The sequence below is a fragment of the Atractosteus spatula genome, chromosome 3, assembly GCF_055471065.1.
Source record: "Atractosteus spatula isolate fAtrSpa1 chromosome 3, fAtrSpa1.hap1, whole genome shotgun sequence".
NCBI lineage: Eukaryota > Metazoa > Chordata > Actinopteri > Semionotiformes > Lepisosteidae > Atractosteus > Atractosteus spatula.
Window position 1 is genome coordinate 75,422,870 of NC_142708.1, and position 23,815 is coordinate 75,446,684.

The window sequence follows — 23,815 nt, forward strand, 5'->3', positions numbered from 1 at the left end:
AGTACTTGCTGAACAAATAACTCCTCTCTCCTTGCTGAAACACAGACATGCAGCTACTTCTCTGAAGTCCTCTGCAGGCTGGTGTAAAACCAAACCCCTCCTAGAAAAGAAATGAGCAGCTCTTGTTGCACCATGGCTTTGGCTGAGACTCTAAATCATTGTCTGATGCAGAAAACCAAGAGATCGCGGGATAAAGTTGGATAGAACAGTTTTTATTTCACAAAGAAGAAAAATATTGCGCTCATAATGAATTGGTGCAAATAGCTTTGTTTTGATGCTGGATTTGAATTGTTGACTGGGTGTGTGCTGACGTCGCAGGGAGAAACAGCTCTTCCTCTCATTCATCGCCAGCAGACGTACACAAACGCCACATGAAACCACGAGTCGATAACATTAAGAATGAATTCCTAGGCTTTTTAATTGTTCCCTTTCTTACAGTATTATCCACTTCACGATAAACACACAACACAACATGAGTGAGGCAGTCAAAGCGACAAAAATGAAAAACAGACAATACTGAACATTCAAACCCAATACTAACAAACTCTGCTAACTTGCAGATGGTGCAAAATAGGAGGTGGGCAGTGAGGAATGTGATGGCTTGTTATCAGGGAGAAGGTACAGGGCAAGCAGGAAGCCAGAGCCAATGGGAAGGCTTAAACTGCCACCCTGTGCAAATGAATGCAAAACACAGACCCTACGCTGCTGGCTGGCTCTGTGCTGGCTGCTCGTGCCTCTGGATATTGGTATCATCCCTGAAAAGAGTTTTGGAATTTCAGAAGAAGTCGTGGCGAATGACCAGGGCCACCGCAACCAAAAATGCCCCAGATTTCATAAGTAAACAGGCGGTCCCTTCAAATCACTTTAGGTGTCTGGTTTTTGGAAATAAAAAGTTAGGAAACTTTCCTGAGCCTCACAAGACACATCAGCAATGGCCACAGTCATGAAATTAAATGGGTGACACAGCAACAGCAGGGGTAAATAAAAGACCCGAGGCACCCCACCTGAGCTGGCCCAGGCATACCAAGAGCTGTTGAATCTCCAGTGGTCCCCATGTAGCGGATTCAACAATGTGTCTGGGAGAGTACCTACAGTATGAGACACCTTTGTCTGTCTCACTGTGCAGAGTAAGTTTGGAAAATGACTTTCAGGGAACCCTGTGGAAATTGATGATGCCTATACCCAGAGGAAAGAAAGGATTGCTTTTTTCTCACTTTCTTCAAAGCAGACATGGGCCCCTTTCTCCGTGTTTCACCTCTTGCATTAGTTTTGTTCAGTTTGTAGAGAAGTTCCCCTTTCCGCCATTTTATGCCCAGTTTCATTTCTAATACACAAAACATTAACATCTCAGTTTAGCCTGAAATACGAGTTCATATCACAGGCACGTCAGACCCACTCTCAGCCTAAAGACCTTGTGCCAGATGAGGAAACAGCAATAAGTGCCAGACAGGGAAAACAAAACCACTTCATAAATAAGAGCCGGTATAAGATTTACTCTAAAAGCTGGAATGGGAATGTACTGCACCCCTTCAACTGGACGTAAAACGTAAAATCCATTTCTTTCACGTCATTAGGGGTGGTCAAAAAAACATCATCAAAAGACAGTATTAAACGAGGGACGTCACTTCTGTACTGAAATAAGAAGGAAGCTTCAGCCTGCATCATCACCCATCAGAGTCTTTTGCAGTTCGGAGACGCAACAACATTACATCCGTTGACCCGTCTCATGCTCTGGCTGTCCGACGCCGGCGCCAGGGTTTGGGTCAGGCTGACCTGTGCGTTGCTGAAGGACGTGATCCTTCCACTGCCCGCGATCTGGAGGTTAACCGTGGTGGCGTAGCTTGTTTTTACTGAGCCTCTGCCACGGGCCTGACCAGAGTCTCCGTCTTCGCCATCCGTGCACGGATCGGGTGTTTCGGACGAGCCCCTTCGGGAGAGGGGCTTGCTGTTCACGTAGGCGCAGATGATGCTGCTCCTGAAACTGGTGTCACAGAGATCCGGGTCTTCCGAACTGGTCTCAGGGCAGCCCGACGACAGCGAGTCTTCACTGGGTCTTTGAGGGCAATCTCCCAAATCGGACACATCATATTTGGTCAACAGTTCCTGGACGTCCGGCCAGGCAATGCTGGTGTAATCCTGTATGCTGGCGCTGCTCTTGTGAGGGCCCTGCCTTGTTGGAGACAGGGAAACCGGGCTGAGACAATAAGGGGGACTGCTACAGGCTCTCCTGGGGCTAACGGGCCCTGGATCGTGATCAACACTCAGGGACCTCCGAGCACCAGGACCGCCATCTCCCCAAGACTTCCCGGAGATCTGCGAAGGGCTGGGAGGCCCATCCGTCCGGCCGATGAAGGGCAGGCTGTTCCCTCGTGGTCTTCGGATGGTCTGAGGCTGCACACCTGTGTTCGGAGGGACCCCTAGGGGGGACGGGGAGGTTACTCGGGGGCTGGTGCAAGGAGGCGAGGAGCAGATGGAGGAGGACCCTGAGCGGTTTTGAGAGAGGGACAGAGGGGCGAAGGAGCGAGGCCCTCTAGGGTGGGAGGGGTGGGGGGGCTTGGCTTTCAAGGTGGAGCAGTCTCGTGTCTGTGCCTGTGGCAGCAGGGCGGGAGGCGGCGAGCAGATTCTGGCGCAGGATGGGGAAGGAGACTGGACCCGGGAACTGGGCTCTGAGGCAGAAGAGAATGGTCTGGCTGCTCGATTGTGGGAAGAAATGGAAGCTCTTGCCGAATTTGGGGAGCACACTCCCTGTCCTATGCTTGCTGAGGATGCCTTATTGTTGTTATTGTTTGAATTACTGTGACTTAAAAGCTCTAAGGCAAGGGATCTTGACTGTGGTGGGGTAAGAACCTGCTGGAGACTAACTGATGCTACAGGTGATATGGACCTCTGGCTCCGGTAGGGTGGAGGAGACAGCATGGGAGATGGGCTTGTCCTGGACAATGAAGGATGGGAGCTTCCACTCCTTGTTGTGGAAGGGTCTCCTGGGAAGGAACATTCAGTCTTGGGTGTACCTGGAGTACTGGGGCTCTGTGGAGATCCCAAAGCGGAGCTTGGTTTGGGTGAAGGGGATCTAAACCTCAGACCCGATCCAGAAGCAGGAGGTAGAGACGCAGAAGGGTTCTTTGTATTTGAGCTTCCTGGAAGAACAGACTGCAGTCTGGCACTCCTTCTAGCAAGGGTCTGACTTAAAGTCTGGCTGATGCAGGAAGCTGCCAACGACTTGGCCAGAGCACTGGAGCTGGATGAAGCAGATGGAGGATGGATGTTTCTCATTGGAGAGGGTGACCGAAGACGAACTCCAGGGATAAATGCAGATGGCACGCTTGCGTGGCTATTGGCAGATGGGGTATTTATTGTATTCTCTGAGGGGGTCTGTAAGTGTTGGGAATTTAGTTTTCTAGTCTGGGAGTGTCCTGTAACTCTCAGGGATGTATCGGGAAAAACATCATCTCTGATGCTTTCAGGGTACCTGGAATGAGAGGAAAGGAAAAAGTCTAGTTAACCCATTGGGAATCCGACTGTACTGTCAATCATGCAAAAGCACAGGTTTTAAGTTTAAGATACACAAAGCTTTAGCCTTCTTGGTACTTTGTCATTTTGCAGTCATTCACCACACACTACAAAAATGAACAGAACAAAACGATCTAGGTATCAGGCAAAACCTCAGACTCAAACATGTTGAACGGAAAATGTAACATGCGCTCAAAACCGCAAGTGCAACACTGTGCTACTACATTTCCTGAATATTAATATCTGAATATTAGAACTCCTTTAAAGTGGGCCATCTATCCACATCTTTAGAATGTCCTTTTATCTCAACTGCGAAGTCAGAAAGTGGAGGAACACACCTTGGGTTAGGGACAGACAACCCCTGTCTTTCCAGACTCAGAGGCAGGTTTCTTCTGCCTCGTGTGGTGGGTAAGTTAAGGGGTCTTTGGCTGGTGAACTTTGGCAGATGCTCTGAAGATGACGAATCTGAGGGCTGTGTATCTGACAAGTCCTCATCAGTTGTCTGAGCTGATAAGCTTTGGTTTTGACAAAGCCCGTCCTTTTCTTGGAGTGGGTCAGATCTTGTAGTGCCTTGAAGGTCAGACCCCAAAATCTCCTTCACTGCACACGTTGCAGGCAACAGTACTATCGGAGATGCCAACGGAGTCCGTTCTCCAGCATCCTCCAGAGGCAGAGTGTGTTGTGGAGATATTGAGGACTCATCATTCTGACCGGCCTGATGGTCATCACAAGCTCCATCACCCAATGCGAATGTCAAAGTGAAAACGTCGGAGTCCTTGGGGACAGATGGAAGGGATGATGACAAGGAAGTAGCAGGGGACGGCTGTTTGACACACTCCGCTGCATCTTCAGGAACATCAGTATGGTTCTGCACCACCTGACATGATGCCAACACACCCCTGTTGTTGGCGTGCTGTTCCCTGCTATTTGATACGCTTATTGTGATGTCGCTCTCCCACTCTGGTGCACCTAAACATGACTGGCAACTGTCTTTATCTTCTGAACTGAGTTTACATCCTTCCCCTTCAGCACTCTGGTAGGGCAGATCATCCTCCTCTCGCAGAGTATGAAACTCATCCTGGGCCTGGACCTGATCCGAAGAGGAAGCTAGAGAGCCTTCTAGGACTGTTGTGCTGGATATTGATTTGTTCACTCCTTCACACACCAGAGGAAGAGGGCACGCCAAAGTGGGGTCTCCACTTCCAGAGGCCACTGGACTATCAAAAGTCTCTTTCAAGGGCACTGGACTGGCTTCCGATGAATTTCCTGGAGCACATGCCGGACTGTCAGCTTCAGCCGATGACAGCCAAGATCCTGAACCAAACTGATCTGTCAGAGTTACGTCCTGAAGAACCTCGATCTTGTCTTTTAAGTTGATCTCAGAGGCCTGGTTAACTTCCGAAGCTCCGGAGCATGGAGCTCCTGGAGGAGGAGTGTCTGGGGAGGAGTCCGTGCAGTTGGATGGTGGTACTTGCTCAGAGCTGGGTAGACCTGTCTCAGGACTGCAATCCAAGGTGGGCGTTTCCTGGATCTCTGCATCTCCTTCAGGTGGTTCAAAAGGAGATGGAAGAGGATGCAACAAAGTCTTGGAGGGCTCCAGAGCCGAGGCGCTGCTCCGGGGTGCGGAGACGATGCACCTGCTCTCCTGCAGGTAGGTGGGGGACAGCTGCTCTCGGATGATGACGTGCCCATACAGCTGCGGCTCTCTGGGCACCATGGGACGTCCTGATGGAGAAAAGAGGGCAGGAGAACATGCTTTTTAGACAAAGTAAGCGATTCGTGTGACCTGAGTCTTCTTTGTGACTTGTCTGAGGGAATCAGAATGATAAAGTCGATGAGTTGGCACAGGTGGAACATTAGAAAATTCAGAGTATATTAAGATAAAAGATCAAAGGAAAGCCCAGTGGAAACCTTCCACACAAGGTTTTTAGTTACGCCCAAACCCCATCCCTCCCTTATCTGGCATTTGGATGGGCACTTGTGATCGCCCACACTGCACACACTTATCGATGACTTGTCAGCATGCAGTGACTCCTGTCTTTGGGTATTTCCCATCATGCCCTGTTCTTGTCAGTGTCAACAGTCTCCCGCATCCCTTGCCATAACTGTAGACCCCAGTTTCAATGAAGGCTTCATCAAGCCTATACAATGGCATAAACACTCTTTTTTTGTGGTTCTTTCATTTCACGAGGGCGTTTGTGACAACGCCCCAAAATTAAAGCGTGGCGAACTATTGTGGAGTGGATATTTGGCTTAACCCGCTTGGCTGAGGGCCGACCTCCTGGCCAGAGGACGAGGAGGCCAGGACCCCCCCGCAAGGTGACCAAGGGGCAGCTGCAGAGGTGGAGTTGGGGTGCAGAAGTCGCACGCGAGGGAGAGGCAGATATCGCATTCGGTATTTATAGCGTTCGGTGGAGGAAGAACGAAGGGAGTGATTGCTAATCGCTGACGGCTGGGAATGATTGAGCGTGGTTGTTGTCATCCCTCCCGAACTTTAGTTAAATAAACTCCATTTAAGTGCTTCAATGTATATTAAAAATGTAATTGATTGACACATTAACAAATGGGGTCAGTGTGGACTATATGGGGGTGGACACACTCTAGTCCGACTTTAAATCAACGATCAGACAGTTTTTATTGCCTATCCTGATCTTTCTTTAACGTACTCAGAACAAAGCAAAGCCATTCCGTCAAAAACAAACGCCACCACTTCAGATGAATGTGTTCAGTTTATTCGCAGTGAAACGAAACCCCCTGAGCGTCTGCTGAGATGTTAAGTTTGCGGGTGGCCCTGTGTGTGGGGAAGGTGCCTGCAGGAGCAGCGCCTGGCTGCAGGCCTTGAGCGAGCCGAGCTGGAGCGTGTTTGGGAGCTGACGGCGACAGGCTGCTTACCCGCGGTGGTTTGGGCTGCTGGCCTCCTCCAGGCTGTGTCAGCCCTGGCCTCTCCGAGCTCCTCTCGCCTCCCTGGCCCCCTGCCCTCCCACGCCTTCTTGTGGAGCGGCGTCTTCATGCGTCCAATCTTGGCACTGTACATGCGGGCGAGTACCTGCACCCTGCTCAGGATCTTCTCCGAGTTCTCCGGCAGGCACACGTCTCCTCCCTCGTGCAGGCTGATCCCGGTGACGTCCGGGGGCACGCTGTAGAGAGGCCTCTCGAGCGCCCCACAAAGGGTTACCCCTGCGTGCTTAGAGTAGGGCTCATCTTTTGCTCTGGGGGGGTCCTGGCTCGGAGTGCTTTCCGAATCCCCGCAAGGCGTGGATTTGTGAACGATTTTGTTCTTCGACGTGTCCAGTTCCCTCAGGTCCTTCCCGTCTCGGTCTTCGCTGTCTTCGCTGTCCTGCCTGGGGACAACTACGTCCTCTTTTCCCGTTTCCACATTCTCTACGAGCACCAGCGGCCCGTTTGCAGGGGCTGCTGTTTGATTGCTGGGGGCTCCTCCATCTGTGGCTCGCTTGACTCTGAAACCGAATCGCCTTCCTCCCTCGCTGCAGCTACCACTCAGCCTCTTCTCTTTCTCCTTCCACACTTTCATCAGCTCCATGCAGGACTGGAACGCCAGCTCTGGCTCAGGCTTTGTGACAGAGCTGCCGTCTTCCTCTCCGATGTCCCAGGACTCCTTGCCTGTCCCTTCCTGTTCCACAAAAGCGCAGTCACTAAGACTGAGAGACCCGCTCAGCTCCAGCTCCGAGTCTTCGGTGGCTGGCAGGAGAAGAGGGGTGAGTGGAGAGGAGAGATCCATCTCGCTCACCTCCGACCGGCTGCTTTCCGACTCACAGAGGCTGTCCTGCTGCCCAAAGATGTCGAATCGGGAAACAGAGTCTTTGACCAGTCCAGTGGGAATGAAGGATATGCTATCTCTCCTCTGCAGGGTGCCACCGCTAACCTCCGCCGTCTCATAGTAGTTTCTTATCTTCTCGATGATCATCCGGTCGTTTTTGGTCAACATGGCTTCCTTTTTAGGCATTGGCCCACTTCCTACCAATGCCTCTGCATAATTCAGCGGCTTGTGGCCTGGCACGCCTTCTGCTGGGCGCTGGCTCTCGGGTTCATCCTCGTCGCAGGCTGGGTAGGAGCTGGCGCTGCCAGGGAGGGTGGGGTGTGGGGCGACCCCTTCCTGCTGCGGCTCCAGCTCAGCCTCAAGCGTGGACTCAGCAGCCTCCTCCTCCTTCTCAGGCTCTGTAGAGCTTCCTGGGTTCGCTGTCACAGCTGAAGGCTCTTCCTCGGTCCCCATCTCATCCAGCATGTGCAAAGGGGAAGGCACAGACTCCCCTTTCCTCGGGTCCTCCTCTTCTGAAGACTCGCTGACTGCAGCAGGAGGCTCTCCTTCCTCGACCTGAACTTCTTCATCTGTCAGCGGGAGCACAGCTTTTAGCTCTTCCTGGCCATCCTCTTCCTCGGCCCCGACAGTCTCTAGAGAGAGACAGAGCTCTTCCTCATGCTCTTCCTGCTCTGCGGCATACAGTTCTTCAGCAGCTGAGTTTTCATTCACTGGCTCCATTTGCGTCTGATCCTGCCAAATTCAAAATAGAAGGTCTTCTTGATTACACTGATCAAAGAGCCTGGCTGTCTTGTTGCACCTACACCTCACTCCACAACCTTCTTTTTTTCAATTTTCTCCACTGTGGTGGAGGCCATGGACTCCCAAGACTGAGTTCTGTTTCCCCAATCCCTGTCACATTCTCCAGACTCCTTTGCCTGCACCATCTTGACTGCACTGCATTGTTCCTTGGCATGGTACATGTGGAGCCTATTATTGTGCTCCCTTGTAATTTATGTAGCATAGGGTAAAATACAGGGGCAGGATAAATCAAGTGGAAAAGAACATAATACAACCATGAGCACCCCTGTACTATGTTACTTACAGTATACATTAGCTTGACTTTAACCACTAAACTAGGCCTCTACCCTCTATACTTCCAGAGATATTACAAAATGTTTGAGGAGACATCATTCCAGGCAGAAGTTGCTCTGCACATTTGTGGTACTTATGCAAAACTGAACAATGTATTAGAATGGCCTTTATTTTTAGTTAAAAAAATAAATTGAATTGGATTGAATGGCCTTCAATGACAAGAAGAATGGCTTCGATGAACAGGTCCTATTTAAAAGGAAACACAAAGCATGTTGGTCTTGAATTGAGACCAACTCAACTATTCAAAATCCCAAAGCTCACCCAAATGCCGTTTTGTTTGCCTTGGCATCCTTCAAAGGGATTCTAAAATAAACTAGCTACTCAAAACAAAACACACAACAAGGGGCTATTGGCCTCATCTCTGTATTCTCCTGTTCTGATTTATGTGACTGTGTTTTTCTTCTATACATCATGCCTTGTAGACAGACAAGTGGCACAGGGGCGTGAAGGAAAGTAAACTCGCTGGTGTGCGACTCACCCTCTCCAGCTGGCAGTCCGTCATGCCCTCCCGGGCCCGGCTCTGGCTGATGAACTGCAGGATCTCCTCGGTGATGGACAGGGTGGGCGGAGTGATGTCCCCTTCCGGGCCCAGTCCGAGGTCGTCGCGCCCGGCCTCCACCTCGATGACGGAGGAGGCCAGCGTGCTGGCGCTGCCCGAGGAGCCCATGCCATCCGCGCCCGGGCACAGCTCCCCCTCGCTGCCAGCCTGCTGCGCGTGACACAGACAGAGAGATCAGGGCCAACTGAACGGCTGGACTGCCGTCAGAGATGTGTAACGTTCACGTTTCCCCTCTTCAAGTTCAGCCTCAGCTACCGACATCCCAGTCAAGATCGTGTCCCCAGAGTGTTTCTTGTGAAATCTGACATAAACCTGTGCAGCACGTCAGTATAAAAAAAATTATCTTCCCAGGCGACAACAAGCACCTTAGAGAATTACAGTAGAAAACGCTTATTCTATCGATTCTCTGCAGTGGAAACATATCAGAACTGACAGTAAAGCTGTCAGCGTGGGCTTTCCCAATCTCAGCTCCTGCACCGCCCCTTCAGAAGTACGAGTGAGCTCACCTTCAGCCTCACTGGAAGTCGGATCGCCCCACCAACAGCACACAGGACGGGAGGAGGAACAGAAGAAAGGTCAGAGGTCAGCTTTTTATGGAGCAAGGGGTCAATATAATTGACATTTAGCACATTCTATACAACAGTGTCACATTTTACTACAGCAGGGGTACCAAGTTCCAGCCAGGGAGGCCCACATGGTCACTAAACCTTAATGCCCTGATTGAGGAGATCATGAGATTAGCTGGACCAGGTCTCCAGATAGTGATGATTTAAAGAGACCTAGAAAAGCTGCTGGATGCTGGACTACAGTAATATGCAATAATACTCAAACTCTCAAATATTCAACACTAGAAAACGATAACAGCAAACAGACTTACAGCTCTGCTGATAGGCTGTCTCAATGTCTTTTGCAGGAGCTGCAAAACAACAAAGTCCCTGAGATTCACAATGAGCCGTAATTTCTGGTCTTTAGCCCTGAAAGCCGTGGAGAGTCAAGAGGGCTCAGGCCAGTCCTTACACATATTTTTAGACTTGTCTTTTTAAGAGAAAGACGTTTCTTGAAGGAATCTTTCACATAAATGTGCACAGCATGGCTATGTGACAGACCGGGGAGGTTCAATCCGAGTTCTGAGGGGCAGGTGTGTGTCTGCAGGTTTTAATTCCAGCTCAGCTAAATCAGCCTAAACCAGCTGGACCAATTTACTTGACCGCTCTCTAAGAAGCCTGCAGACTCACCAGGACTGCACTCCTTGCCTGAGATGTTTGTCCATTTTTAAGAAGGGAGTATGTCCTTCTTCCTGCTCCTGAACAATACTTTCGATTGCATTCTGTCTGAGTTCTCCCAGGTCTGGCTTGTGTTTTAAGTCAGAATTATACTCAAGTGCCATAATATTAGAAACCCGGATATGCACAATATGAGTAGCACAAAACAGGACCGGTGTTTTGTGTAGTTCAGATACACAGCGCCCTGTATTTGCAGGAATTTCTGATAGAAGACTCAACCACATATAGTAATCAGAACCACTGGGACATAATCACTCCGGTGCTGACATCTTCTGCATGTAAGAGCCAATCTACGAAAATTGTGTGGAAAGCACACAGACCAGGAATGAGGATGGTCTCGCTAGGACTCACCAGACTGCCTCCGGCCTCGTCTATACGGCATGTTGCCCTCCAGGAGCAGAGGGAAGCTTTTTTTGGCCTTTTCGGGGGTGTATATAAACTCCGGGGGCTCTGCGGACGAGACGCAAGGGGTTAAGACGGAAGGGGCAGAAGCAGTCGCTGTTAATTCTCCACACTAACATCATCGCTCTCCCTAACAAACCCGTGTAGCTCCTGCAGTGGAAGATTAGTGGCATCGTCAGGTCATAGTCGGCGAAGTGGAAAACAGTGCCAAAAGGAAACTGAAGGTAAAGCACAGTGAAGAGCAACCGTACTGGCTGTGGACGTACACCATGTGTGTCCCTCACAAGCACTGTGCCATGGCTGGTAAACACAGGGCTGAAACACAGGGGTGACGGGGGGGACAGAGGCAGCAGGACAGACCTGACTGGCGCCTCCCCCGGTGGTAGCCCCTCGAATCATCCAGGCGAGGGGAGGCGGCCGGCTTCTTACTGGGCTCGTGATCAAACTGGAGAGCAGGGGGAACTGTCCATCAAAACACAAAATAAAGACATGAGAACACTAGAAAGTTGACGAACGAGAGCATGCCATTCAACCAAGCTGGTCCATTTGTTAGTCAGCAGTGAACTGACCCCAGGATCTCATCCAGCCCTTTCTTGAAGGATCCAGGGTATCAGCTTCGACAGCATGGCTGGGCAACCAGTTCCTCACTCCCACAACCCTTTGTGTAAAGAAGTGCTTCCTGTTCTCAGTTTTAAATTGATGAACACTGACTTTCCTGTTGAGTTCATTGAGTTTTCACTGTTGATTTTTAAGACGCTAACCCAGCTGTTTTTGTCGATGCCCTTGAGGATTTTAAATACTTGCATTGGTAATGGAGACGTTCAGCAAGTGACTGATGGCCATAGGACCTCACGGCTGGAGTGAAAAAGGTAGGGGAGTAACATATGCTCTTGTCCTGGATCCTGTGTTCAGTTACAGACTAGGACACCTTCTGTGTGGTGTTTACATGGTCTGCCTGCGCTCACAGTTCTCTGACTTCCTCCCACCTCTCACAGACATTGCGGCTGAGGGAACTGGCGTCTCTGTGCATGAGTGTGCCCTTAGCACAACTGGCATCCAGCACCCCTGGGTTTCTGGGCTGAGCTCTGGGTTGCCATGAGCCTTGCCAGGAAAATGCATCTTTCTGAGGACAGCTAACGGATAAGTGGAGAGAATGTGGGAAAAGGTCTTCAGGTAGAATCAGAAGAAGACAACAGATTACAAATGAACAACAGCAATACTCACATGGGCAACAGCTGTCACCAAGCACCTGTCTGGCCTGCAAAAGACAACAAAGGGAAAGACACAAGTGAGGCCAATACAGAGTTACAGCCAGCTCGACAGCACAGCTTCTGCAGCGATGCAAAGTAAAAGGGATCTTGCTCCTTGTATCAGAAAATGCTGGGAATTTAGAAAAAGAGATAACTCTGTCTTTCATTCGTCTGCGCAGTGCGCAACCAGAATGGTGAAAACCGTGCAGTGAGAGTGTTTGGCCATTAGGAGGCAGCACAGCGTCAAGATGCCTGGACAGGACAAGTTTTTGGGGAATACAGAATGGCTGAGGAGGGGACAGGATTAAGACACCCATTCCTACATTTTTTTAACCTGCCTTAAATTTCCTACTTCGCTTCCTCAACAGCGTGGTATTTGTGCACTTGACAGGCTTGCCTCCTGTCTTGGCATGGATTATAATTTACCATGAGAACCAGAAAAAGTTCCTGCATTCTTACGCTTCATGGAAGGAATGCCCGGTCTTCAAGCACACTACTATCTCACGCCTCACGAAAACATTTCCTACAGATAGCTCTGTGCCCTGTTTTTGTATATTTCCCATGGTTTTGCATCACTGGCACCATGCGTGTGCTCTGTGTCTCAGTGACTTCTCACTCGTAAACCAGTGATGGGCAACCAGAATTTAAACAGGGTTATTCCAGGACACTGCGGTAGTGAGAAGCCCAAAGACGCCAATCACCCAAAAAGTGTACCAGTCTTATGAAGGATGAAGCTGGTGTTAATAAAATGGATTTATTCCAAGAATACTTTCATGACCTCCATACAGTATGTCTCCCCAGGCTGCATGTTTCCTATCAATAGTTTATACCATTTTCAAAAACTAAACATGTTTTACCATGATGTCACATCACTTTACTGCACTGTACTCTGCTTTTACCATGCTGTTTCTCCCAAAGTGATTCTTTCTGAAGTCTGTCTGACATTTCACAGCACTGAGACAGTGGATAGTGTTAAAAACAAATCCTATAATAATGTATATACAGTATGCACATTTATCTATGCAATGTTTGTCCATGTGTATTAATACGAGTGGTGTGCAGAGATTCTTCATAAGGTTCTGCACTCGTCATTTAGATGAGAAAGAGGAAACAATAATTGCATTAATAATAATTTATACATTAATGACCAATAATAATCGCACTAATTGCAAAGTAGGACTCCACTGTGTTTTTTCAACTAGTAGAAATGCTGTCACGTGTTCCTGACAGTAGTTAAAACTCAGTTCCTAATTGAATGCATCTGTAGACTGGGGTCTACTACTGAAATTAATCCCTCTTATATTTAAAAAGTTAATGTGTTCAATCTGATAAACCCAGGCAGCCAATTGCCAGGGCCTGGAGAAGGACTGAAAGACCGGGTGATTGACAATGAAGCAACAGCGGATTGATCTCCTGTGGTCAAGCATCGCCGTTGTTAAATGGTGCCTGTTGGGTTTAAAGGCAATCAAGTGCTGTCACACAGCAATGCCAGGGGCATGCCTTGTCCATGTTCCCCACACGTCACTGCTTGATGCCTGTATTAACACTCCCCGAATGGGCGACTCAACCGTAGCCTCAGCCTGTAGCAGTTAAACATGCATGGCACAGCACTGAAGATCCAGGCTTCGGAAACTGAGAGGTTGCGGGTTCTAGTCCCAGGTGAGACACTGCTGTTGCAGCTTTGACCAAACTACTTCACCTAAATCGCTCCGGTATAAATGGCTAGTAACGTAAGATATGTTGGATAAGAGGGTCGGTCTAGTAGAGAGTGGTGCTGCTGTGTCGCGATCGTGCCTGTATCTGCCTGAGCACACTGACCTTCTGTGGCAGGGAGGCTGGGTGATTCTCCACAATCAACCTCTTGAGGTAGTGCAGCCACAGCCTCTTCTCCTCCTGGTTCTTGGCCTGCAGAAAGATCGCCGTAACACCACTCATCAAATGACACCTTCGTAGATTCTGCACGATGATTTTTGGTACTTCTGTCTTGGTTACATGGTAGTTCTGCAGGGCTTTCTTATGGATATATATATATACATATTTCAGTCTGCTTCCACTGTGCCCAACTACAGGTTATCGCAGGAGCACCATGGCATGCTGTTCCAGGCTGACATGATGCAGGACAGGAAGAGTAAACAGTAAACAAGTGGTTAAACTCACAGGAAACCACAGCAGTACAGATTGATAAAACCGCAGTGGAACTGATAAACCACCACGATAAATTCACCAAAGGAAGATTTCATAAGGGACATTACATTACCCAGCAGAAATAGTTTGTAGTGCCTGAACGATTTGCATCTTTTAAGTGTCAGTTTATTGTATCTTATTTTGTCTGCAAAGTATGTACACATCAAACTACACATTTTCATGTTAGCGTACTGCTGTCTTTGCTGACTGGCAGCTTGTGAAAGAAAGAAACAAATGGATTTCAGGATTATCATGATTTAAGTGGGGGACTAATTTGGGTCCGGTTTAGGGGATGGATTCTTTGTCGGCTTGTGGGAGTGAGGAACAAGCCACTCAGCCATGTGGTTGAAGCCGATTGTCCGGCTTCTTTCAAGAAATGGCTGATCAATTAGATCGATTAGCTGCTAATGACCGCCTGAGCCAGACGGGCCGAGTGCAGGTCTTACTAACTCATCTCTCCTCGCCCTGCGGGGGAGCTTCACGCTGGGAGCAAGCTGACCCGAAGCAAACGGTTCTGGCACTTCAGGACTTGAAAGGCGATGAGATTTTGGTGTATCCGAAAAAGAGTTTTTGTTTATCTCTCTGCTGGCCTCGGGGGTGCCTGGGAAGCAGCTGGAGACTGTTGCTGGGGAAAGGGAGCTCTGGCCTCTCTGCACGCGGTCAGAAAATGGAGGGAATGGGCAGATGGAGTTTCCGTGGAGGGACCGCCCCCTGCTTACGGAAGTCCCGCACTGGCACTCCAGCAGACCCCACCTGCACAATGTGCTGCTGCTTGGGGATGGTCTGGTCCGACACCTTGAAGCTCAGAGGGTCCTTCAGGTTCTCCGCCAGCAGCAGGTTACAGCACTGGGAGAGAGAGGCAGGGGTGAGAATCACAGGACCACAGCGGGGAGGTCAGCCCACACGCTCCACAGAGAGACACCGCCGACAGCCCGTAACAGGTAAATACCACGTGCTTTCTAATGGCACACCATTGCCCGGTTCTGGGGGTGTTATTTATTGTTGTCGCAGCTGGATAGAAACGACAAAAATACAGGAAAACTAAAACAATCTACAATCTGCAAGCCAGGCAAAAGCCCTGTTTGTACTGTGTTGATATGTTGATCTGCTCATGCGCTGGAGAAGACATGAATCTGAGCTGCGGACAGTCTAAAGTACTGCAGCGGTGTGAAAACCAGGAGCTGCCCTTTTCTTCAGGCCGCAGTAGGACGTGCTCCCCTGTGCACATGGTGGGTGTCCAGCTGGAGGGAGGGTGCAGCTGCGTGTGTTGAGAGGGTGCTTACGAAAATGTGGGTGCTGTAGACAAAGTTCTCATTCCTCTTCTTGGCGATGAGTAGCATCTTGTCAAAAAGGAAGAAGGCTCTCTCCTTCTTGACCCGCTGGACCCGGAAAGAACCCTCCAGAACCAGTTCCCCAAAGCCGCTCAGGTCCGGCCCGTTCCAGTTCAGCAGCAGGCTCTCGATCTCCTGCGAACAGGGACCAGCGGCAGGTTCAGCCTCTCAGACTCCACACTTTAGCTTCAGCGTTTCACAAACCCACAGAACCACAACTTCACAGAGGTATTATAAAGAAAATATAAACACTAGACAGCAATCTCTACTGACCGGAGAGGAGAACATTATTTCTATCACAGTTCCAGCGATCACTGCAATGATGCACATGCAGCGATCTGAGACCCGCGAAGCCGAGAGCTCAGCCCCTCTCGACACGCCCCCTGCTGTCCGGATATGTGTGCAGCGATCCGAGACCCGCGAAGCCGAGAGCTCAGCCCCTCTCGACACGCCCCCTGCTGTCCGGATATGTGTGCAGCGATCTGAGACCCGCGAAGCCGAGAGCTCAGCCCCTCTCGACACGCCCCCTGCTGTCCGGATATGTGTGCAGCGATCCGATACCCGCGAAGCCGAGAGCTCAGCCCCTCTCGACACGCCCCCTGCTGTCCGGATATGTGTGCAGCGATCCGAGACCCGCGAAGCCGAGAGCTCAGCCCCTCTCGACACGCCCCCTGCTGTCCGGATATGTGTGCAGCGATCCGAGACCCGCGAAGCCGAGAGCTCAGCCCCTCTCGACACGCCCCCTGCTGTCCGGATATGTGTGCAGCGATCCGATACCCGCGAAGCCGAGAGCTCAGCCCCTCTCGACACGCCCCCTGCTGTCCGGATATGTGTGCAGCGATCCGATACCCGCGAAGCCGAGAGCTCAGCCCCTCTCGACACGCCCCCTGCTGTCCGGATATGTGTGCAGCGATCCGATACCCGCGAAGCCGAGAGCTCAGCCCCTCTCGACACGCCCCCTTCTGGCTGGATATGTGTGCAGCGATCCGATACCCGCGAAGCCGAGAGCTCAGCCCCTCTCGACACGCCCCCTGCTGTCCGGATATGTGTGCAGCGATCCGAGACCCGCGAAGCCGAGAGCTCAGCCCCTCTCGACGTGTCACCTGCAGCCTGACGGCGTGCTCCTGCTTCCGCTTCATGTCGTTGATGTACCAGGCCACAGCTGTCATGGTGATGATGGCCTCCTCCACCACCTCGTACCCGGGCTCGCTCTTGTCGAAGTGTTTGGAGAGCTCCTGTACACAAAGAGGACACATCTGTTGGCCCTTCCTCACACTCTGATCAAGGCTCTGGCTGTGGTCCGGAACATCAGACGCAGTTTTTAACAAGGAAAAGCAGAGGAGCTCTTCAGGCTGGCAAACGGAGAGCGGTGCCAGCTGTGCCTCTTGATGGTTATTTAACGCCCACCCCCTGTCACATCACATCTGCACAAGGCTCCAGCCAAACTCGGAGAGAAAGATCTCCTTCAGCGCTCAGTGAGCAGATTTCAACCATCTGCGTCCCTCACTGTGGTTTCATTCCTGTGTGTGCGTGCCTTAAATATACAAGGTCATATATCATCTGCCGGCCGTCTCTTGTCTTTGGAAGTGGCACCTCATGCCATGCAGTCTGGGAGACTGGCTTTGCCAATGGCAAATTTTTCCAGGGGGGGCCCACAAATAACTTCTAAGCCTTCCCCCGTGACCCCTGTGCTTTTTGTCCATTGAGACCTGCCTCTCCTGACCTGCAGCAGAAGGTGATACTTGAGGATCCTCTGCACGGGCTTCAGCAGGTACGTCTCCAGAGGCAGGGAGTGAGAGAGGGTGGTCTGGCGCTCCTGGAAGAAACGCACCAGGCTGTCGTTCTTCATGCAGTCCCGCAGAACAGCCACGGAGCTGAGCGAGGTGGGGAGGGGGGCAGAGAGAAGAGGAGAGGGGTTAGCTGAGCCCACAAGCCCACAGGTGCTGGTGCCACTTCACCATCTGCCAGCACAGCAATCCACTACCCTGGCGTTCCCACTTTCTAGAGCCCATCCTAGACATTCGCACTGCGGCTCGGAGAGCGAGCATGGTCGGATTTAGAACTGTGGGAAAGCTCAGTCCATTAGGAGTAACAGCAGCCTGCTCACAGCTGAGAATTGAAGGGAACAGCCCACAACGTTTCAGGTCCACCAGGAAGCAGAGAGCACGAGAGACTTACTTGGGGTAGTTCATGCAGTAGAGGGTGTAAATGTCGAAGGCTTCGCTCTGCAAAAGGAGACCAGAGGGAGAGGCAGACATCAGCATCTGTAAACAGGGGCCAAACACAGCTTTCTTTTTTCACGGGACACAAAGTGGTTCTCAGAGGGGTCTGGCCGAGTGGGCTGGCACCAGGCAGCGTGTCGGCCAGAAGGACCTGCCCTGCAGAAAAGCTGGTTTACCCGACTGCAGCGGCTTCCAGAGCCAGATCTGTTCAGTCCTCTCTGAATTGGACAAAATAACTGGCTGCATTGAAGCACGCTGCTCCCAGTCTGCGTACACCGATGATTTATTACCCAGACCTGCAGGCGTGCAGTCCAGCTGCTCCTTGGTGTAGAAGCACATTCTGGGCTCAGATCAGTTCGACTTCCCCGGGTGAGCAGGTCAGACTGTACCTCAGCTAAAAATACACCCAGTAATTGCTTAATTGAATCTACTGTACTTCTTGGTAGCTCATTTCCACTCCCATTTTCTCATTTGCAGTAACTCTGGCACATTCACTGAAAGCACACAGCGGGAGCCTGAGGATACCAGGGTGCTTCCCAGGTCTTGCCTGAAGGAGAGGAAGCAGTAAAAAAAGACCACAATGAGGGGTTCAGCCTGCGTGCCGAAATCTGTGCAGCCACCTCCGCGCTGACGGCCAGCTGTGACCGAATGGCTCACCACACTGCAGCGTGAGAGATCGCCTGTCTGAAAGCATCTGGCATGAGCTGTTTCCTTGCCAAAGGGCTTGAATTTTTCGTTTGTGTCTTACTTTTTTCTTTCTGGAGGGAGTGGGGGAGGTACCGAGGGGGTGCGGTGCAGTGGTGTACTGAGCAGTGACTCTGTGAGGTAACCACCATCTTGGCTCAAAACCCAGGCCTGACAGGAGGTGGCCTTGAGCCAAGATGGTGGCTTCCTCACAAAGCCACCTCCTGCCACATCACAGGGAGGTTTGAAAGGTTTGGAAAAGGCAGATGGCAGATTCAGGTGCAGTGCAGTTTAAACACTTATTAAACCTCAAGCTATTAAAGTCACCAGATGTGTTACTTTTGCAAAGAAATAAAACCACGTGCTGTTGCGATTACCTGAGTATGCTTTGAAATGACTTGACCAGGCAACCTTCTGTGTGGACTGTTTTGTGCAGTTTGAATCTTCTCCCTCTCACCCCAGGACACTCACCCTTTCCACGAAACACTCGGCGATGGCAGCTGCCTGACTGCATCTCTCCAGGTCTTCCAGCAGCTCGCTGTCAAACCAAGCCAGCAGGACAGGTCAGAGCTCCAGGCTGGAGCTGTGAGCACACTTCCAGGCAAGAAAAAACAGCTTCCCATACAGATCCTATTGTTCTAGCAATCTGACAATTTGTTTTTAATAATAATAATAACAACAGTAATGATCATCATCATCGTGTTTATATAGCGTCTTCAGAAGTTGCTTCTCAAAGCAATTTACAGGAACAAAAGCTAAAACTGAATAAAACAGGAGATAAATAAATTAGTACAAATAAACACAAGAGATTAGAAATGCAGCAGAAGATGCAAATGAGTAGAGACAGACACCAATTACATAAAAGCCCTTCTAAACAAGATGGTTTTGAGTCTTGATTTGAAAGAGCTCAGGTATGTTGAATCTCTGATATCCTTGGGGATAGAGCTCCAGAGTTTTGGGGCACAGCAGGAGAAGGCCCTGTCACCCCCAGAGTGTAGCCGGGCTTGGGGGACAGACAGGAGACCAGTCAGAAGAATGAAGGTTGCAAGGAGGGGAGCAGGATGATAGTATGTCAGACAGGTACTGAGATACCGAGCCATGTAGAGCCTTATAGGATGAGGATCTTGAAGTCGACTCAACACCTGACAGGAAGCCAGTGCAAGGACTCTGTGACAGGAGTAATGTGATCACTTGTACAAGACCTGGTCAGGATTCTGATTGCTGAATTCTTCACATATTGAAGTTTGTGCAGCGTGTGTTAAGAAACCCAAGTGTGCAAGGAGTTGCAGTAATCAGTTCGCAAACCAATGCATAACAACAGGGTGCTTTGCACAAAAAGACAGTCACAACATGCTGCTCTGAGGTTGTGCCTATGTTGCTGGCCATCTGCATCATGTGAAGTTGACTTAATCAACTTAAATATCCTCTACAAACAGTGCTGTAATGAAGGCCTTATGCATCATGGACTGTCTCACCCCCTCCATTGTGAATTTACACTACTCGCATCTGGGAGACTCCTCTGTGTCCCCAGGTGTAACAGTAACACACTCAGGAAATCTTTCACCCCCCCGCAATCTCACTCTGAAATAATGTAAATTCTGTAACACTACTGTACCATTGTTTTGTTGTATTAGATGGTGCCATAAAACTAATTTCCTGCAGAGGATAAGAAAGCTTAGATTAAGCTGACAGTGGTGGTGCATCGCCCACATGAATGAGACCCAGAGAAGAGAGTGACCGGATGTGGACCAGTGGCTGGTCAGCCGGGGTACTGGTCTCGCCGCTGTTAATTCCTACGGGGACATCTGACTCGTTGGTTACACAGTATCCGTGGGCTCAGAGGGCAATCACTGCCAGCGAGGGACCACAGAACAGGAGCTGCATGACTCCAGGAGCCGCCAACAATTCCTAAAACCTGGAGAAACGCGCCAGTCTGTCGCATGGAAACTCTACGCCAAAAATGGGATCGTGAGAAACTCTCCTCTGCAAACATCGCTAAGGAGTTGCAGATGCTCTCTGGACTAATTGAAAACGTATCAGTTACTAGGTTTTGACAGCGTTTACCGAGATTAAAATGCCAAGCTGGCAGCAGAGCTCCGTGCACAGCTACAGAGCTAAGCTTGAAAATCTTGCTTGTTACTGTAAGGTATAAAATCAACAAGGACATGACTCTTGTTTTTACCTTAATCTGGGATGCATGTTTTAACAAAGTTTTTAAAAAGCGGTGATTAAGTGCTGGCTGTTTCCAATATTTTGACTGTTGTAGGGATGAAAATTGCTGTCCCAGCCAAATGCTTCCGAACACCAGCTCAGCTCCTGTACAGACACCATCCTGCAGGGTTTATAGGTCTCTCTAAACGGTCTCTAAGCACCTGGAACAAATTGCAGTTTTGACCAATTAAGCCCAAAAGCCAAGTGTATTCATGCATTTAGGCCTTGAATGAAATCAAAACCAGAAAACCCTGCAGCTATCTTCATCCCTGTTGGTCATCCCTGCTGCAGACGCTGCCAAAGACTCTGCAGTGGCTCCAGTAAGCGTTTGTTATAAGAATGGCAGGAAGAGCCTTGAATTTCCAGCTCTGCGTAATGCCACAGAGCTGCCAAATGAAGTCTGCAGCCCAGCAGGCAATTCCAAGACCTCTCTGTGCTTGAGAGCCCAGAGCGGAGCTGCAGTGACAGTACAGCAGGAGCACACTAAACCAGCACCCTTCTCGGCCAGAGACTCCCAGCACTCGCATCCTCACACGCAGCTTGCTGCCCACCTCGGACAGCCACACAGCCGGAAGCTGTGCCAGGGGGAAGCCCAAGAGTGCAAATGTTGCAAGGGGAAAGGAAAGTGCCTAAATGTAGGAATCCTGCTCAGAACAGCATCAGATGGAAAGGCAGAGGACAGATGGATCAGATAGCAGAGCAATAATTCTGAACACAACTTCCACAAAGCCCTTGTTTGTTACTCTCCCTCCGATCCATCCTAGCAGCCCCTTAAACGAGCGCAGATGGGATTCATCTGCGTTTGGCTCATCATCAACCCTCCCACCATTCCCCTCTCCCCCCCCATTCCCATCCCATCCTGGAGTGCTCACCCCCACCCCCTCAACTGCTGCCGAAACAGGGAGTCTGTCTGTCAAATAATCACCAGTGCAGTGACCTGAGCCCCCCTCCAGGCAGAGATCTGGGGGGATTTTGTTGCAGAATGCAAATGAATTCAATTGGTTTGTTTTGGATTAGTCTGTACAGAGAAAGGGAAAGAGGGCAGAGAGGAGAAGGGCCGGGACAGGAGGAGAGAGGAGGAGAGAGGAGAGGAGAGGGGCAGAGACAGGAGAAGAGAGGAGGGGAGAGGGGCAGAGACAGGAGAAGAGAGGAGGGGAGAGGGGCAGAGACAGGAGAAGAGAGGAGGGGAGAGGGGCAAAGACAGGAGGTGAGAGGAGGAGAGAGGAGGGGAGAGGGGCAGAGACAGGAGAAGAGAGGAGGGGAGAGAGGCAGAGACAGGAGAAGAGAGGAGGGGAGAGGGGCAGAGACAGGAGAAGAGAGGAGGGGAGAGGGGCAAAGACAGGAGGTGAGAGGAGGAGAGAGGAGGGGAGAGGGGCAGAGACAGGAGGAGAGAGGAGTAGAAAGGAGGGGAGATGAGGACAGAGGAGAGCTGGGCACAGAGAGGAGGAGAGGGGCAGAGGAGGAGAGAGGGAGAGAGGAGCAGAAGGAGAGGACAGGGGCAGAAAAGAGGACAGAGGGGCACAGTAAGGAAGGGGAAGAGGGAATTTTTCGCATTGCAAGTTCTTCCTCTGAACGAGGTGACAGAAGTACAGTAATTGTGGAAGGGTGTGCTAGTCTGTGCTGGAAAGCAGAGAATTTAAAGGGGGCTTGTTTTTAAGAGGTTTTGATTCTGGATTTGAGTCCTTGAATAAAACGTAAAGCTGGAGCTCAGTGGTCTTATGATAGACTTTAACAAACCACATGTCAAATTGCTGAAGCCCATCTTCCAATTATTATTAACCATAACCAGCGATACAGCCTTCAGCACTTGAAGTGTCAGCTGGAATTATTATTACAGGAATAAAAGAACCACTTTGGTCATCTTTAAAGAGGCCTGTAAAAACAGAATGTTAAAAAAACAAACCGCTTTATCCAAGCCACAATGGCAGAGAACACTGACTAGCAATGGGCTGTATCAATTCACATATCAAGTCTAATAAATGCCTTCGGTACCGGGCGGATGTGCAGCAGTAATGTACAGATGTGTTCTGAGTTTTCTCCTGCACGCGCAGTGCAAAGGAAGGCAGGGAGTTTTGAGAGAATTAAACTTGAATGATAACACGCCCACGTACGCAGCCGAGACTCTTCAAACCCCAGATCGGCGATACAGATCAGGGCCTCCGCTCCTCGGCCCTCCTCCCACTCACCGGAGGGGTCTCTCTGGCGGCCCGGCAGAGGAGGTCGCACATGCCTGGGTGTCTCCCAAAAACGACTAACCGGAGAACCCCAGCCAGCTCACGTGTGACCTCCCTGAACCGAGCCGGGGTCTGGCGTGTGACGCGCTTCAGCCACGATCCCAAAATTCCTTACACTTATAAAACGGAGAAAGACAATCCGAGGGGGTTTGGAAACGAAGCTCTGCCTTGTTTGGCTTGAAGTGTTCTGTGGAAATTGTTGTTGGTCTCCTCCTCCTTTCAATGTCAGGCTGGGAATTTTCTTTTCAGTAACCACTAGGTGGTGCCAATGAAAGGGCCAGGGTCTAGGGTTCAATTCCCATTGGTCACTCCCTGCCCAAAGGAGGACTGGCGCTCCTGCCTTCCCACCCTCCGACTGGACCACAGGGATGATCCATGAATCTCAGCTCCTCCGACTAAAAGTGTTCTGGATTTCTGTATATGATTCTGGTCTGATGGGAGATTGAGAAGACAGGCGATCACTTCTATCTTCATGGCCTCTGCAGCCAGCTCTACTGCCCTTAGACAAGCACAAAACGTCTGGAAGAGGAGGAGGGGAGGGCGACGTCACAATGTAACAGGTTTTAACCATGTTCTCCTGTGTGGGTGTGCGTGTGTTTCTCTCTGCGCTCCGGTCCAGGAAAAAGAGACGGGCACTTCCAAGATCAACAGCTCCTGGATCTCTGGCTGTAACTGGGTCTCATTCACATACCTTGTGTGTTTTTTTGGGGGTTGTGGTTCATTTTTAATGCGAGGTGCACAGAATTCCCTTGCTGCAATAAAGCACAGCTAGATAAATTTCAGCTGTGCTTGCGGTTGTCTTCCAAATATCTTGCCCTGAATTTGAACATCTCTATTGTTTGAGGCTGTGGAGCAGTGGGCAAGCTGGACAGATTTCACTCCATGTCTTGTAAGGTCAGACCCTAGATGATGCCCAAAAGACTGGGGGCACAAACAGCCTCATCACTCGTCCCCGATACCATTCATACAAATTGTTCTGCACCAAGAAACTGTGTGAACTGGGATCTTCCGCCAGAATTTATGTTACAGGAAG

General features: G+C 50.3%; 2 protein-coding genes across 3 annotated transcripts in view; both read right to left on the reverse strand.

Annotated features, from left to right (window-relative positions):
• Window positions 1-196: 196 nt before the first annotated feature.
• On the reverse strand, window positions 197-9,556 carry LOC148838762 (uncharacterized). 2 transcript variants are annotated; one of them, XM_088912030.1, is made up of 5 exons: window positions 9,488-9,556; window positions 8,901-9,128; window positions 6,403-8,020; window positions 3,849-5,235; window positions 197-3,469 (listed from the first exon to the last, which is right to left on the reverse strand). In XM_088912030.1, exons 2-5 carry the CDS (start codon window positions 9,087-9,089, stop codon window positions 1,672-1,674), a joined length of 4,992 nt encoding a protein of 1,663 aa, XP_088768156.1. In that variant the 5' UTR covers window positions 9,090-9,128; window positions 9,488-9,556; the 3' UTR covers window positions 197-1,671. The 2 variants fall into 2 exon arrangements, with proteins under 2 accessions (XP_088768156.1, XP_088768155.1); XM_088912029.1 differs by having other exon boundaries at window positions 8,901-9,131; window positions 9,488-9,540.
• A 197-nt stretch (window positions 9,557-9,753) lies between these two features.
• The window catches only part of plekhg2 (pleckstrin homology domain containing, family G (with RhoGef domain) member 2), a 45,472-nt gene continuing 31,410 nt past the window's right edge, over window positions 9,754-23,815 (reverse strand). Inside the window, exons 5-15 of the mRNA XM_088912038.1 lie at window positions 18,809-18,875; window positions 17,610-17,656; window positions 17,155-17,305; window positions 16,535-16,666; window positions 15,384-15,566; window positions 14,854-14,946; window positions 13,735-13,821; window positions 11,891-11,924; window positions 11,027-11,128; window positions 10,616-10,714; window positions 9,754-9,897 (exon numbers count right to left, since the gene is read on the reverse strand). Coding sequence (XP_088768164.1) covers window positions 9,815-9,897; window positions 10,616-10,714; window positions 11,027-11,128; window positions 11,891-11,924; window positions 13,735-13,821; window positions 14,854-14,946; window positions 15,384-15,566; window positions 16,535-16,666; window positions 17,155-17,305; window positions 17,610-17,656; window positions 18,809-18,875 — 1,078 coding nt within the window. The 3' untranslated portion in view covers window positions 9,754-9,814. The remainder of the gene's footprint in view (window positions 9,898-10,615; window positions 10,715-11,026; window positions 11,129-11,890; window positions 11,925-13,734; window positions 13,822-14,853; window positions 14,947-15,383; window positions 15,567-16,534; window positions 16,667-17,154; window positions 17,306-17,609; window positions 17,657-18,808; window positions 18,876-23,815) is intronic.